The sequence below is a fragment of the Talpa occidentalis genome, unplaced genomic scaffold (assembly GCF_014898055.3).
Source record: "Talpa occidentalis isolate TD23 unplaced genomic scaffold, MPIMG_talOcc4v2.1 talOcc4.12, whole genome shotgun sequence".
Classification (NCBI taxonomy): Eukaryota; Metazoa; Chordata; class Mammalia; order Eulipotyphla; family Talpidae; genus Talpa; species Talpa occidentalis.
This window is the reverse complement of record NW_023601212.1, coordinates 5,485,328-5,497,320: the sequence shown is the minus strand read 5'-3', so window position 1 is coordinate 5,497,320 and position 11,993 is coordinate 5,485,328. Positions and strand designations below refer to the sequence as shown.

The window sequence follows — 11,993 nt, the reverse complement described above, 5'->3', positions numbered from 1 at the left end:
AGGCTTATATACCACCCGCGGCGCCCCGCCCACTCAGCTCTCGCGAGACCAAAACACCCTTCCCAGCAGCCCCTGCGGTAGAGACGTCACCAGCGCCCTTCAGCAGAGGAAACATGGCGTCTGCTACGCGCTTCATCCAACTGCTGCGGAACTGGGCGTCCGGGGTGCGGTGGCGGAAAGGGCCGCACTGGGCGGGCTGTGGGCTCCGCGCGCCCCCTCTCCTCCCGCTACTTATTTCCCTCCTGTGCCTCTTTGCCTGAGGGTATTAGTGTCGCGATCCCTCTAGGCCGGGACCCCCAGCCGTGACCCCGTCAACCCTGGACACGCCCCCCTCCCCCAGCCCTCAGTCCGGAACACATTCGGATCTGGGATCTGTGTAGTCCTGGACCTTCTTAACCCAGGATCTTGTCTCCCCGTCCCCGGCTTTCCCCTCCACCTCAAGCCCATATCCATGTTCACGACTACCCATCTCCCGCCTTCTCTGCAATCCTCTATCCCCGGGCCGCCCCTGTTGCCCCGCCCTCTCCTTTCCCGAGGTGCCCTGCAGGCTGACCTCCTTCCTCTCCTCTCACAGCATAATTTGCAGGCGAAGCTGCAACTGCGGTACCAGGAGATCGCCAAGCGGTGAGCAGACCCCGCTCGCTGCCCAGACTCCTGCCCGGGTCAGGCCTTCCTCCATCATAGGCCAAATCCGTATGCTTTAGGTCCCTGTAGGAGTAGTCCAAATCCTGCCTCCAGTCTGTGGTTGGCTGTGGAGGCAGAGCTGGGCATGAATTCTCTGTGCTTTGCATGCAGTGTTAAGTGTGGCCCTGACAGTGTTATCCCCAAGCTACAGATGAAAAAAATTTGAGACTTGGAGATACTAAATCATTTGCTTAAAATCACTCAGGAGCTAGAAAGTGACAACTGCGATTTCAAGCCAGAAGTCTTGATTTCAAACTAAGGTTATGTCGGAAAACTTGATATTTCCAAGCCTTTGTCTGGTGTCAGCTTTGGGGGGAAATCACTGTGAACAAGTCCTAATTCTTTTCAGGGAGCTCATATCCTAGGGAGAAATTTAGGGAAATAAACACAGCAGATAATGTTCTGGGACGCTCTGAAGACAAAACAAAAACGAATGAGAGTTAAGTGGAGGGTGGTTACCTCAGGTCAGATTATCAGGAAAGGTCTCAAGAGGGATTGACATTTGAGTCGCCTGAATATGAGAAGGAGCCACTCAAAAGATAATTACTGCAAAACATTCTGGCCAGAGGGAGTAGTGAGCACCAAGTCTGTGAGGTCCAACAGAGCCAGAGGTAGGAAAGAGGCTGGTGTGGCTGAAGTAAATAGAGGAGGTGGCTGAGCAGCATATATAAAGTTAGAGAGGTGGGCAACGTAAGGCCGCCATTGAGGAACATAGCAAGAAAAAATGGCATTGAAATAACCAGATTTATGCAAACGCATGCATGTTGTAACTAACTACATATATTAAAAGTCTAAAATTACTTTTCCATCAGAGTTGGGTAAATTACTTTTCCATCAGAGTTGGGTAAATTACTTTTCCATCAGAGTTGGGTAAGTTCACGACATGGTTTTTTAAAAATTTCAACTTTAGGACAGTGGCGCCCTCTAGGGATCACTTGGGCGTTCTGGCTGAGCTCACACTGGTTGGTTTTACTTTTTCTGTATTAGGTTCCAGAAAACTGGCCACATTACAGGGTCATCTCTGCACTCCAGAGGTTCAACACATTCTAACTTACACACAGGATATTGTTTTTAATATTAAAAAGTGTTAAGCCTTATTTTTATCTGTATTACTTATTTTTTGAAAATGCAATGATTTTTTTTTTTAATAGAGGCATGTTTTATTTATTTGTTTGTTTTTTGTTTGTACATGCACTGGTACAGTCAGAAGCGTGGGAGGGTGAGAGAATTGACCAGAGCCAGAGCAGGGAGCAGAACAGGCAGAAGGACCAAAGTACACTGCTGAGGGGAGCAGCGGGCGGCAGGAGAGGTCTGCGCGCCATGTGGGACCCTCCTCTGGTGGCCGGGGAGCAGCCGGGGATCGAACCGGCACCGCAGAGGCTGCGGGCAGCTTTGCAACCCAGCGCTCAACCACTGCGCCACCGGGGAGGCCCGCAATGACTATTTTAAGAAAATTTTAAGTCCTGGCCAAGCAGTTACCAGACAAAAAGTTATCTTAAAGCATGGTCGAATGAAAACCAATTTTTTTTTAAAGATTTATTTACGCAAACAAGAACTGGGGTACAAGCCAGAGGGGTGAGAGGTGGGGGGTAAGAGATTCACCAGAGACAGAGTAGGGAACAGAACAGGCAGACCGACTGAAATACACTGCTGAGAGGAGCAGTGGGGAGACAGGAGAGGTCTGCTACACCATGTGGGTAGCTCCCTGGCCGGCCAGGGATAGAACCTGTGCTGCAGAGGCTGCGGATAGCTTCACAGTGTTGTGCTTAACCCCTTGCGCGACCAGGGAGGCCCTGAAAACCAATCTTTTCATGTTTTTCTCCCCCCATTCTGCCCGCCCTCTCTATGTTTTCCACGGCAGTTCCTTGTATGTTTTGAGGTTAGCATTTCCTTTAATGGTATCAGGATTCTTTGTAAATTCATCCCAGAGTTCAGCATAAGTCAGGGCTGAACTCCCTCCCCTCTCCACTCTGATAGCAGCAACCAGAGGTGGCAGGAAGTGCAGGGACCTGGGAGGCTTGGAGGACAAGGTGCTCTTTGAGTAGTAAGTAAGCTCTTGATCCCAGTAGGGTACTTCAGAGAGTTCCTGCAATAACAGGAAACACAGGAATTCTGAAGCCTGGTCTTTGGGGACAAAACCCTGCAGAATGAGCTATTTCTGGGGCTGTTGCCAGAGCTTTTAAAGACTGTGACTACCTGGTAAGTGGTGGGCAGAGCCTTACTCTCCAGCCTCTTCATTTCCTGGGCACCTGCAGGTGGAAATGAGACCAGCTGCCAAGCTCCCGGCCATGAGGTGGTGGGAACATGTTGGTGTCCAGTCTGAGCCTTTGCTTTCCTTGGGGTAGGTGGAGGACCTGAAGTTGCGCAGACGCAGGTCTCACTTTCTAGCACCTTCACATGCAGAGTTGGGCTACCACATCCTGGGCCCTGGACCTTCCCAGATACATGTGTAGGACTGTACCTAATGCTACTCCTGACCTACAGCTGGCCCAGGGTTGCCAACCCCAAGTCTTGTGACGGAGGTGACGGCGCCCATGTTCCAGCCCTGCCAGTGAGTGACTTGGTTGCTTCATTGCCTCTGCTCTTTTTCCTTAGGACTCAGCCTCCTCCCAAGCTCCCTGTGGGCCCCAGCCACAAGCTCTTTAACAATCACTACTGTATGCGAGATGGCCGCCGGGAATCTGTGCCACCCTTGGTCGTCATGTCCTCACAGAAGGCACTGGTGTCAGGCAAGCCAGCAGAGAGGTGAGGACACCACAGCACCCCCTCTTGCTTGTGCATTTCAAGGGCTCATTTTGCGAGCATCAGCTGTGTCTGGAACTGGCCTGTCCGGGTGGGTTGGGAGAACCTTTTCATTTGTGAGTTCATTTAATCCCCGCCCAGACCAGGTTAGGGGTTAGGACCTCAGCCAGGGTGGTCCTCCTGCAAAGCAGATGAAGCTGCAGGGTCCCTTCAGGGGCCCTGTGAGAGCCCAGGTATTGTATCTATAACTTTGTATTTTTTTCCTAGAATTATTTTTTTATGCATACAAGAACTGGGGTACAGGCCAGAGGTGCGGGGAGTGGGGGATGAGAGGAGTCACCAGAGGCAGAGTGGGGAGCAGAACAGGCAGATCTACTGCAATCCATTGCTGAGGGGAGCAGTGGGGAGACAGGAGAGGTCTGCTGCGCTGTGTGGTTCAGCTCCCTGGCTGGTTGGGGGAGTCAAACTCGTGCGTGCTGCAGTGGCTGGCAATAGCTTGATAGCGCTGTCTTTAACCCCTGCGCCACCAGGGAGACCCCATAACTTTGTATTCTTGAAAGAATTGTGCAAACCTCAGGTCCCTCAAAACCTAATCACTGGCTTCAGGTGCTTTAATTAAACTGGGAAAATAAAAAATTATAGTATCTACCTTAGAGAGTTCTGCTGTGACAGGATACCATAAATAGGGCAAGTAGCGTATTTTGCAATTGTGCATTGATTCTTGGCTCTATCGGACTGAGGCTGGAGCCCGGGGGCCAGTCCTGTGCCCCCTCGCTGTGTCTGCTGGTAGCAGGTATTGGCTGTGTATTTGAGAGAAGAGCAGTGGATGTCTGTCGCCTGACGACGTGGGCCTTTGCCAGCATTCTGTTATGGGGCAGCAGGAGTGGGGTGCTCCCTACCCCGAGGCTGCAAGTGGGCAGGTGTGCTGGGGGCAGCTCAACTGTTCATGGTTGGTTTCCAGCCCAGGAGTCAGGGCCGCTAACCAGGGATTCACCTGGGGCTCGAGGTGGGAGCCAACCTCGAGTAACTCCCAACAAGAGTGGGCTCTTTGGGGCACCCTATTGGAGGGGTTTGGCCTCAGCACAGGTGTTTGTGCAGGGGGTAGGGGGCAGGTATAGTCTCCCTCATGTATTTTTACCTTGTTCTTTGGAAACCTGCCCTAACCAAAGTTTGTTTGTTTTCTAGCGCCTCTGTGGCAGCCACAGGGAAGGTGCCCGTGACTCCAGCTCCTCCTATGAAGAGATGGGAGCTGTCCAAGGACCAGCCTTACCTGTGACATCGCCCGGGGACAGCCGGCTGCGCCTGCAGGGCCACTTGTGCTTTCCCTCCTTGGATTCCCTCTGGGGAGAAAATGACCTAATTTATGACAAATATATGGAGCTTCAGTGTATCACTTCTGTCTATACTTTGAAGCAACATACGGCTTGCCTAGGTTTCCAGGTGAATTTTGTCCTGAGTCCTCTAGTTCTGTCAGCACTCCAGGGTGGTGTGGGGAGAGGGGTGGTAGATCTTGACCTCCGGGGTGGCATGTGGTGACTGGGCTCGGTATCAGAAGGCATGGTAAGGCCTCCAGGATGTCTCTGTTCCTTCCCCAAGGACTTGGCTCTGTCCCTGGGGGTGCTGGTGTGGGTTCTGGGACCTCTGGCCATTGGGTGGAGCATAGCTGTGATGGACAACAAGGCCAAACACACACTGACCCTGGCCAGCCCTGAAGCTGGGGGGATGAGAGCAGAGGACAATAAAGGCAGCTCACAGAGAAGGCTTACCTGGGGCAGGTGAGGAAAGGCCTCCTGAGCCAGAAACTGCGCAGCCCTGGGGGTTGAGGCAGAATCGGTCTGGGACAGGAACACTGACTGGTGGAGGATGAGCAGGAGTGAAAAGCTAAAAAGGAAGTGGCCTCAGGGCTGCCGGAGCCATAGAAAGAGCCTGAGCAGGGTGGCCTCTTGAGGGTCTCCACATAAAGCCGAGGGACCCAGACTTGAACCTTTCAAGGAGAGGAGGAAAGATCTGACCCCTCCTGAGTGCTTCCTGTGTGCCAGGTTCTGTTTGACGGTTTCTCTCCATAGCTCCAGCTCACACCTGGAGCCATCCTGTGAGGTCATCACTTGACGTGCTCTGTTGACAGAACTTAGAAGCTGAGGAGTCGGAGCTCATGGCTTCCTCAGCTTTCAACCCTGCACCCAGATGCCTCTCTCCAAGATGCTGAGCTAGAGGGGAGGCTGTGCCTCCCCCCCCCCCACACACACACCTGGGAAGGTGGGCTGTGCACCTCCTTTGCTCTCACTCCTTTGCCCTGCGGAATCCGGGAGATTATTATGAAAACATGCCAAAAGCATAGCGCCTTCAACATTTTTAAACTGAAGCATGCCTTCAGACTGCAAATACAGCCCCTTCTGTGAAAACCTGCACCCTTTGGGGTATTTCACGGGACACTTGGCGAGCGGCAAACATTTGCACACCTGTGTTACCGCTGAAGACAGCACCACGTCTGAGGTGCTGCTGGCGGCCAGACAGGCTACTGCTGAGGGCAGCGCTGCAGAGGAAGACAACACTGCAGGCAGGTTGGCCAGAAAACCCCGAGGTTTGTGTTTTATGTGCCAACCCGGTGAGCCTGAGAAGATGGCTCCCGAGGCCTGCCTCCACATCTTGTTCCTAAAGTGAAAAGCACTCAACTCCCGCCGAGGGGGCTGTGAGAGCGAAGTGAGGCGCTGAGACGTGAGCTTGTCCGTCTGCTGGGAGGGACAGAATGGAAGTCTGGAGTTTCATTCATTTATTCGTCATATATTCAATAATTTATTCATCAAACTGTTAAGAGCCTACTGTGTGGCGGGCACTCTTGTAGACACTGCGGACGCAACGGACCAGCGGGTATTCCCCTGACGGGAGCCGACTTCTTTCCAGCGGGCATCAATCAATCAAAGTAAAAGCGATAAGCGAAGGGGCGCGGCTGCCGTATTTAATGGGCTAATCGGGCAGTGCATTTGCCGCAGGTGCCCACGGGACGTGAGGACTGGAAGGCCACAAGTGCCTCCACCTGTCCAGACGTTTGCAGCTTCAAGTGGCCCCACCTCTTCTGTTAGGTTTGTCACTGGGGAAAGTGGCGCGGAGCCTCACACCCCGCGGCTCCTCGCTTTCGGCTATTTACGGTACGCGTAGCCGCGGGGACTCGGCGGCCCCACCCCGGCCCGGGCGCGCGCGTGCGCGGAGGGGAGGCCGGCGGGACGGCGCGTGGCCGGCGCCGCGGCGGGCGGTGCGCAGGGGCTGGATGGCGCGCGGCGGAGCGCGCCCGACGGCGGCCCTGGGCCTGGCGCTGCGCCTGCTCCTCGGCTTCGGGCTGGGCCTCCATGCCACCCCGATCCCGGTGCCGACCCGGTCCTCCGCGCGGGCCCAAGGTGAGTGAGTGCGCCGCGCCGGCCCCCCCGGCGCCCGCTCCCCGGCCATTGGCTGCGCCGCGCGCCGCTCCCCGACTCTCCCCCGCACGTGCTCGCGGGCCCCGAGCTGGCCGGGGGCTCCGCGGCGGCGCTGCCCGCCCGGGCGCGCTCTCCCTGCCCGGGCACCGCGGCCTGTCACTGCCCTTGCGCGCCCTGCGCACCCCGCTCTGCGCTTTCGCGCTCCGGCTTCGCCTCCCGGCGACCTTCGGCGCGGCGCGGGCGCTGCGCTTCCCCGCGGGCTGCCCGCCCGACCTCTGCTCGCGCGCCGCCCGGCGCTTCCTGCGGCGGAGGTGCCCTCCGAGCCCTCGCGGCAGCCCGAGGCCGGTGGCGGGGGGGCCGCAGCCCTGCCCGTCGCCGCCCGCGCCGCCTCGGCTCGCACAGGAAAGCCTCTACCCCGACCCAGGGTCTCGGCGAGTCCATGCTGCTGACAGGACGCCGGTGCGCGCCCCGCTCCCAGCCGTGAGCTGTGCGCTTGGGTTCTTACAGCCTCTCCTCTTACCTGCTTCCTTCTCACCCCACATCTGCGGGGTGAAGGTTCCTGATCCCTTAAAGCAGCAGGACTCATGTTAACCGGGCACCAAACTACACACCAGCAGTTACTTCTCAGCACGCAGCGGGGCTCCTGGCCACCACCTTCACAGGTCAGGAGACTGAGGTTGGCAGGGGAAGTAGCTAGTAATCTCAGCTTGCTGGCGTGACCAAGGGGCACCTGGTGTCCTCTAACTTAGTGGGTACACACTCAAAAACGGGGTCCTGCCATCTGCTTTATAAAATCAAAAGCAGCAGACACTTTAGTGTGAATGATCTTTAATAGTTACTGTGCATGGGAAGAAAGAGGATGTACTTAATGCTTTCTTAATAAATACCGCCCCCCCCCCAATTTTCTGTCTTTCGGTGGGCAAGTGCCTGGCCAAACAGGGTCGTCCTGAAGTAGGGCTGCTGAGGTCCAAAAGCTCGCCACACGGCTGAGGCACCTTCTGGCCGGGAACCATGGGAAGGGGCTTCTGAAGCAGGTCCCAAGGCGCTGGGACAGGAGATGCCACATTAAGAGAGTGGCTGCCTGCCACTGTCAGCTCCCCACGTGTCTTCCAGGTGTTTCCACATGTCTCTCCACACGTCTCCTTTCAAGTCCCCTCCCCAACCCCCTGGGTGCAAGTCAAAGCTGGGGGAGCAAGAGCCCTTCCGGTCATTGTCATGGTCATGGTCACGTAGCTTCACCTGACTGCTCAGCTCCTCCCCCAGTTCCTGGTAGCTCCTCCAGGCAGCTTCCTGGGAGAGGGTGCGGGGGACATGATGCCTCCCTTGACAAACTTTCTTCTGACCCCACTGTCCTGAGCAGGCCACTCTGAGTCCACTCTGTTCTGCTGTGAGCTCTGGGAGGAACATTCTCCTCACCAGGCCAGGGAGGGAGGTCAGAGGTTGTCAGCACAGATCATGGCAAAGCTAGGGGAGGAAGCCTCACCTAGAGGCGGCCAGACCCTTGTGAGCAGGGAAGGAAGCCCCTCCAAGGTGACTGCAGGTCACCTTGATGGTGAGCTGGATGGGGAGGATGCAGGGACGGGATGGTCTGAGCAGAGGGGAGGGGGCGGGGTGATGGTGGCTGTGGTGTCTGAGTGGAGACAGTAGGGACCTGGTGACAAGGTGCCACATTCATATTGGGGGAAAGTGGTCAGATTTGGGAGGAACTTAGGTGAGTTGACAAAGATGGGTGGCCTAGTAAGTCCTCAGCTCAGGGCCTCAGTGTCCCCTTTGCTAAGGAGGTGGGATATAATGGACTCTGCTGACCCCCATGGGCCTGAAGCTGGGCAGGTTCAGAGATGGCGCCTCTCCAAGTCCTTTTAACCATGAGCTTGGGGCTTGAGTCTCTTGGGTCACTGAGACTTGGTTCCCACCCTGCACCTGCCACTTCCAGCTCTTCATTGTCTTTTTTTTTTAGAATGGGGATGGGGTGGAATCTGCCTCTGGAGCGCCCAGTGAGGCTGCAAACTGCTCAGCCTCCAGCCCCACTGGTAGTGGGTCCCTAGCGAAGAGGCTGCCGGTGTAGTTCCAGTGTCCTGGAAGCTGGCCCACCTCCCCGCTCCTGCAGGAGGGTGCAGATTCTACCTCAGAGTGCTCACTCGTGTGCGTCTCACAGACCCCAGCACAGGCTCGTGCCCGCCCAACAGTCTTCAGTGCCGCACCAGTGGCTTCTGCATGCCCCTCTCCTGGCGCTGCGATGGGGACCGCGACTGCCTGGATGGCAGTGATGAGGAGGAGTGCAGTGAGTGGTCACGCCCCGGGGTGGGGGGGTGGGGCAGGGTGGTGGTGATTGGCATGTAGGGTGGGCACTCGAGGTGCTGGTGGGAAAGGAAATAAGGTGCTTGTGGAAGGGTGTGGGTCCAGGCAGGAGACCCTGGGATGGGGTGGAGGTGGGCTGGGCTTGCAAGGAGGGCCGTCTGGATTTCCACTGGAGCTGGTGGGGCCTGGGGAGGAGGGGCTTGAGGGAGGCTTGGAAGGGGAACTTACTAGTAGGGGGCAGAGCCTTTAGAATGGATGAATACTACAAGGGCAACTGTTTTTAGAAGACAGGGCTCGTAGGGGCCTGGATAGTGGGAGCACAAGAGACCTTTTGACCTGATCTGCATTGTGCCCTAGGGATCGAGCCATGTGCCCAGAATGGGCAGTGCCCACCACCCTCTGGCAGCCCCTGCTCTTGTGATGGCAATGACTGTCCCGATGGCATCAACAAGAACAGTGGCAACTGCACCCAGCAATCCTGTCCTGCAGGGGAGCTGCGCTGCAAGCTGGGCGGTGACTGCATCCCACACACATGGCTCTGCGATGGTCACCCGGACTGCCCGGACTCCAGTGATGAACTTGGCTGTGGTGGGAGCCCAGGGACTTCAGCATGCCTGGCGGGGGCGGGTGTGGAGGTGGTCATTAGGCTAGGCAAGGACACCGGGCACTACCCTGTGTGTGATCAGGCTGGGGCGTGGACACACGTGTGCCCTGCCTGCTTCCCAGTGGGGTTAGGGGAGCAGCAAAATGTCACTCGGGGGGTCAGTGCTTGGCAGCTTCAGTCTAGGGTAGAGGGTGAGCCCCATGGTTCCGAGGGCTCCTGGAATACCTGTTCACCCCCCACCTCATGCTCCCTTCCCAGCTACTGAATGCCTGGGCTTATTGCAGGAAGTGAGGCCCTCCAGGAAGAGAATGCCACATCCATGGCGACCCCGGTGACCCTGGAGAGTGTCACCTATCTCAGGAATGCCACAACCACTTCGACTGGGGACTCAGACCAGTCTGGAACTCGAAGTGCCTATGGGGTCATTGCAGCTGTAGGTGAGACGAGGCTCCTGCTCCCGCTCCAGGGAAAGGGATGAGTGAAGACTCCTCATTCCCACGTGTTAGGTGCTTGGGGGTTTGGGATTCCCGTCGCCCCTCACCCACTCCCATCTCTTGTCCCCCACAGTGGTGTTGAGTGTGGGTGTGGCCGCCACCGCCATCCTGGCATTGTCCCGCCTCTGGGCCCCGGGGTGCCTGCACCCCCTGGGGCTGCTGCTGGTGGTGAAGGAGTCCCTGCTGCTGCCGGAGAGGAAGACCTCGCTGCTCTGAGGACACGCCCTTCCTCAGGCCCCTGGCGCTGAGTGTGGCAGCTCTGGGACACACACTAGGCTGCTGGGGTGCAGCCCTTGCACCTGGGTGCCTCTGTCCATGCAGCACCTCCGTCCTGTGCTCCTGCAGATGTGGCCCGGGAACCAGGAGACCTGGCTCTCCCTGGGTGCAGCAAGCCTGGGTGGGAAATGTGCTCTGATCGAACAGGGTGCTGGCTAGACCCCTCTAGGGGTGACCCTACATTTAGACACTCCTGCTGCCCGTTTTGGGAGTGGTGATTAAAGTGCTTCACACCCTCTGCTTGCCTCTGGCCTTCTGTGCCTTCTCCGTCTGCTGAGACAGCCTGGGGTCTCTGCAGTTCCCCTTCTGGAGCCCCAGCTCAGGGCACCCCTTGCCACTCTGCCTCCGGCTTCCTGGGATCAGGGCAGGCAGGGGCTGGGGTAGCTGCGCAGCATGGCAGCTGGCTTCTTTGAAGAGGAGCAGGGCTGGGGCTCTGTCCCTGTCCACTGAGGCTCCTCCCGTCGACGTGCAAGCCAGTGTCCCCGGTGGGTCTTGCTCCGCCCTGGCTGAAATGCTGGCGCTGTGGTCCAGGCTGCTGAGGGCATCTCAGGTACCGAGGGAGGGCCCAGCCCTGCAAAGCCACACAGGGACGTACCAACAGTCAGGAGCCGCGGGCGCAAGAGGACAATGTGGGTAGGGGCTTTTATTGTGGTTTCCGTTGGAAGGAGTGGGTGAGGCCGAGTGGGGCAAGCAGGCTTCGGGTTGACTAGTCTGAACGATTTCAGGGGACCCTGAGGTGGAGGGACCAGTTGTGTGGGTATCAGCCTATGAACAGTTTGGCTGGGGTGCCCAGGGCTCTCACCTGGGCTGTACCACTTGTGGGGCCCCCAAGACCTCTCCCAGCCAGGACAGTGTGACTGGAGCAGCCCCTGGGGTGTTAGGGTCACAGGAGCACTTCAGCATAACCATCAGGAGACCCTAGAGGAGTTACCCCTCAGGCCCGGAGTGAGGAGGGGGAGCCTGGTCCCAGGGCTGTGCCTTCATCAGGATCTGAGAGTCGGGGGCCTGCATTTTCCCGGGTTCGCTCTTGGTGCTAATGCAAAGCATTAAAATGGAAACTAGGGTGTGGGAAGGGGGAGATGGGTCATGCCACTCATGTGGCCACAATCTGGGCTGCATAGGGCCTTCCCAAGGGTCTTCATGGGGGTGGGGGGGGCAGCCTCACTCCTGCTGACGGCTGCACCAGTGGTGTGTACAGTTGGGGGTGGCTGCTCGAGGTGCAGATCTTTTGAAACCAGCGCCCCCATCTAAAGCTTGATGCCAGGCTCCCCCCATGTCCTGGGGTCACCAGGGCAGGGGGTGGCCTGGAGTGGACAGAGAGGAGCATGTGGGCTCTGGAGGGGGCTTGCGTGGGAACGGTGTGCTTGGTGAGGTGTTTGCTGTCTCCAGAAACTGGCTGACCCTGCAGGGGACAGTCCCTCCTGGTCAGCAAGGCCATAGAAGCCAGGGCATCAAGAACAGAAACAGAACAGTCGAGGCATCCCC

At 57.3% G+C, this 11,993-nt stretch overlaps 3 protein-coding genes across 10 annotated transcripts in view; 2 read left to right on the top strand and 1 right to left on the bottom strand.

Moving 5' to 3' along the window:
- Positions 1–11,993, bottom strand: part of HNRNPM (heterogeneous nuclear ribonucleoprotein M) — a 263,350-nt gene that overhangs the window by 114,282 nt on the left and 137,075 nt on the right. The window lies entirely within an intron of this gene.
- Positions 75–4,866, top strand: NDUFA7 (NADH:ubiquinone oxidoreductase subunit A7). The gene is made up of 4 exons (XM_037504849.2): positions 75–164; positions 575–624; positions 3,280–3,429; positions 4,612–4,866. The coding sequence occupies exons 1-4, from the start codon at positions 114–116 to the stop codon at positions 4,700–4,702; spliced, it is 342 nt and encodes a 113-aa protein (XP_037360746.1). The 5' UTR covers positions 75–113; the 3' UTR covers positions 4,703–4,866.
- On the top strand, positions 5,791–10,851 carry CD320 (CD320 molecule). The gene is made up of 6 exons (XM_037504700.2): positions 5,791–5,987; positions 6,583–6,818; positions 8,992–9,117; positions 9,492–9,722; positions 10,023–10,175; positions 10,306–10,851. The coding sequence occupies exons 1-6, from the start codon at positions 5,791–5,793 to the stop codon at positions 10,446–10,448; spliced, it is 1,086 nt and encodes a 361-aa protein (XP_037360597.1). The 3' UTR covers positions 10,449–10,851.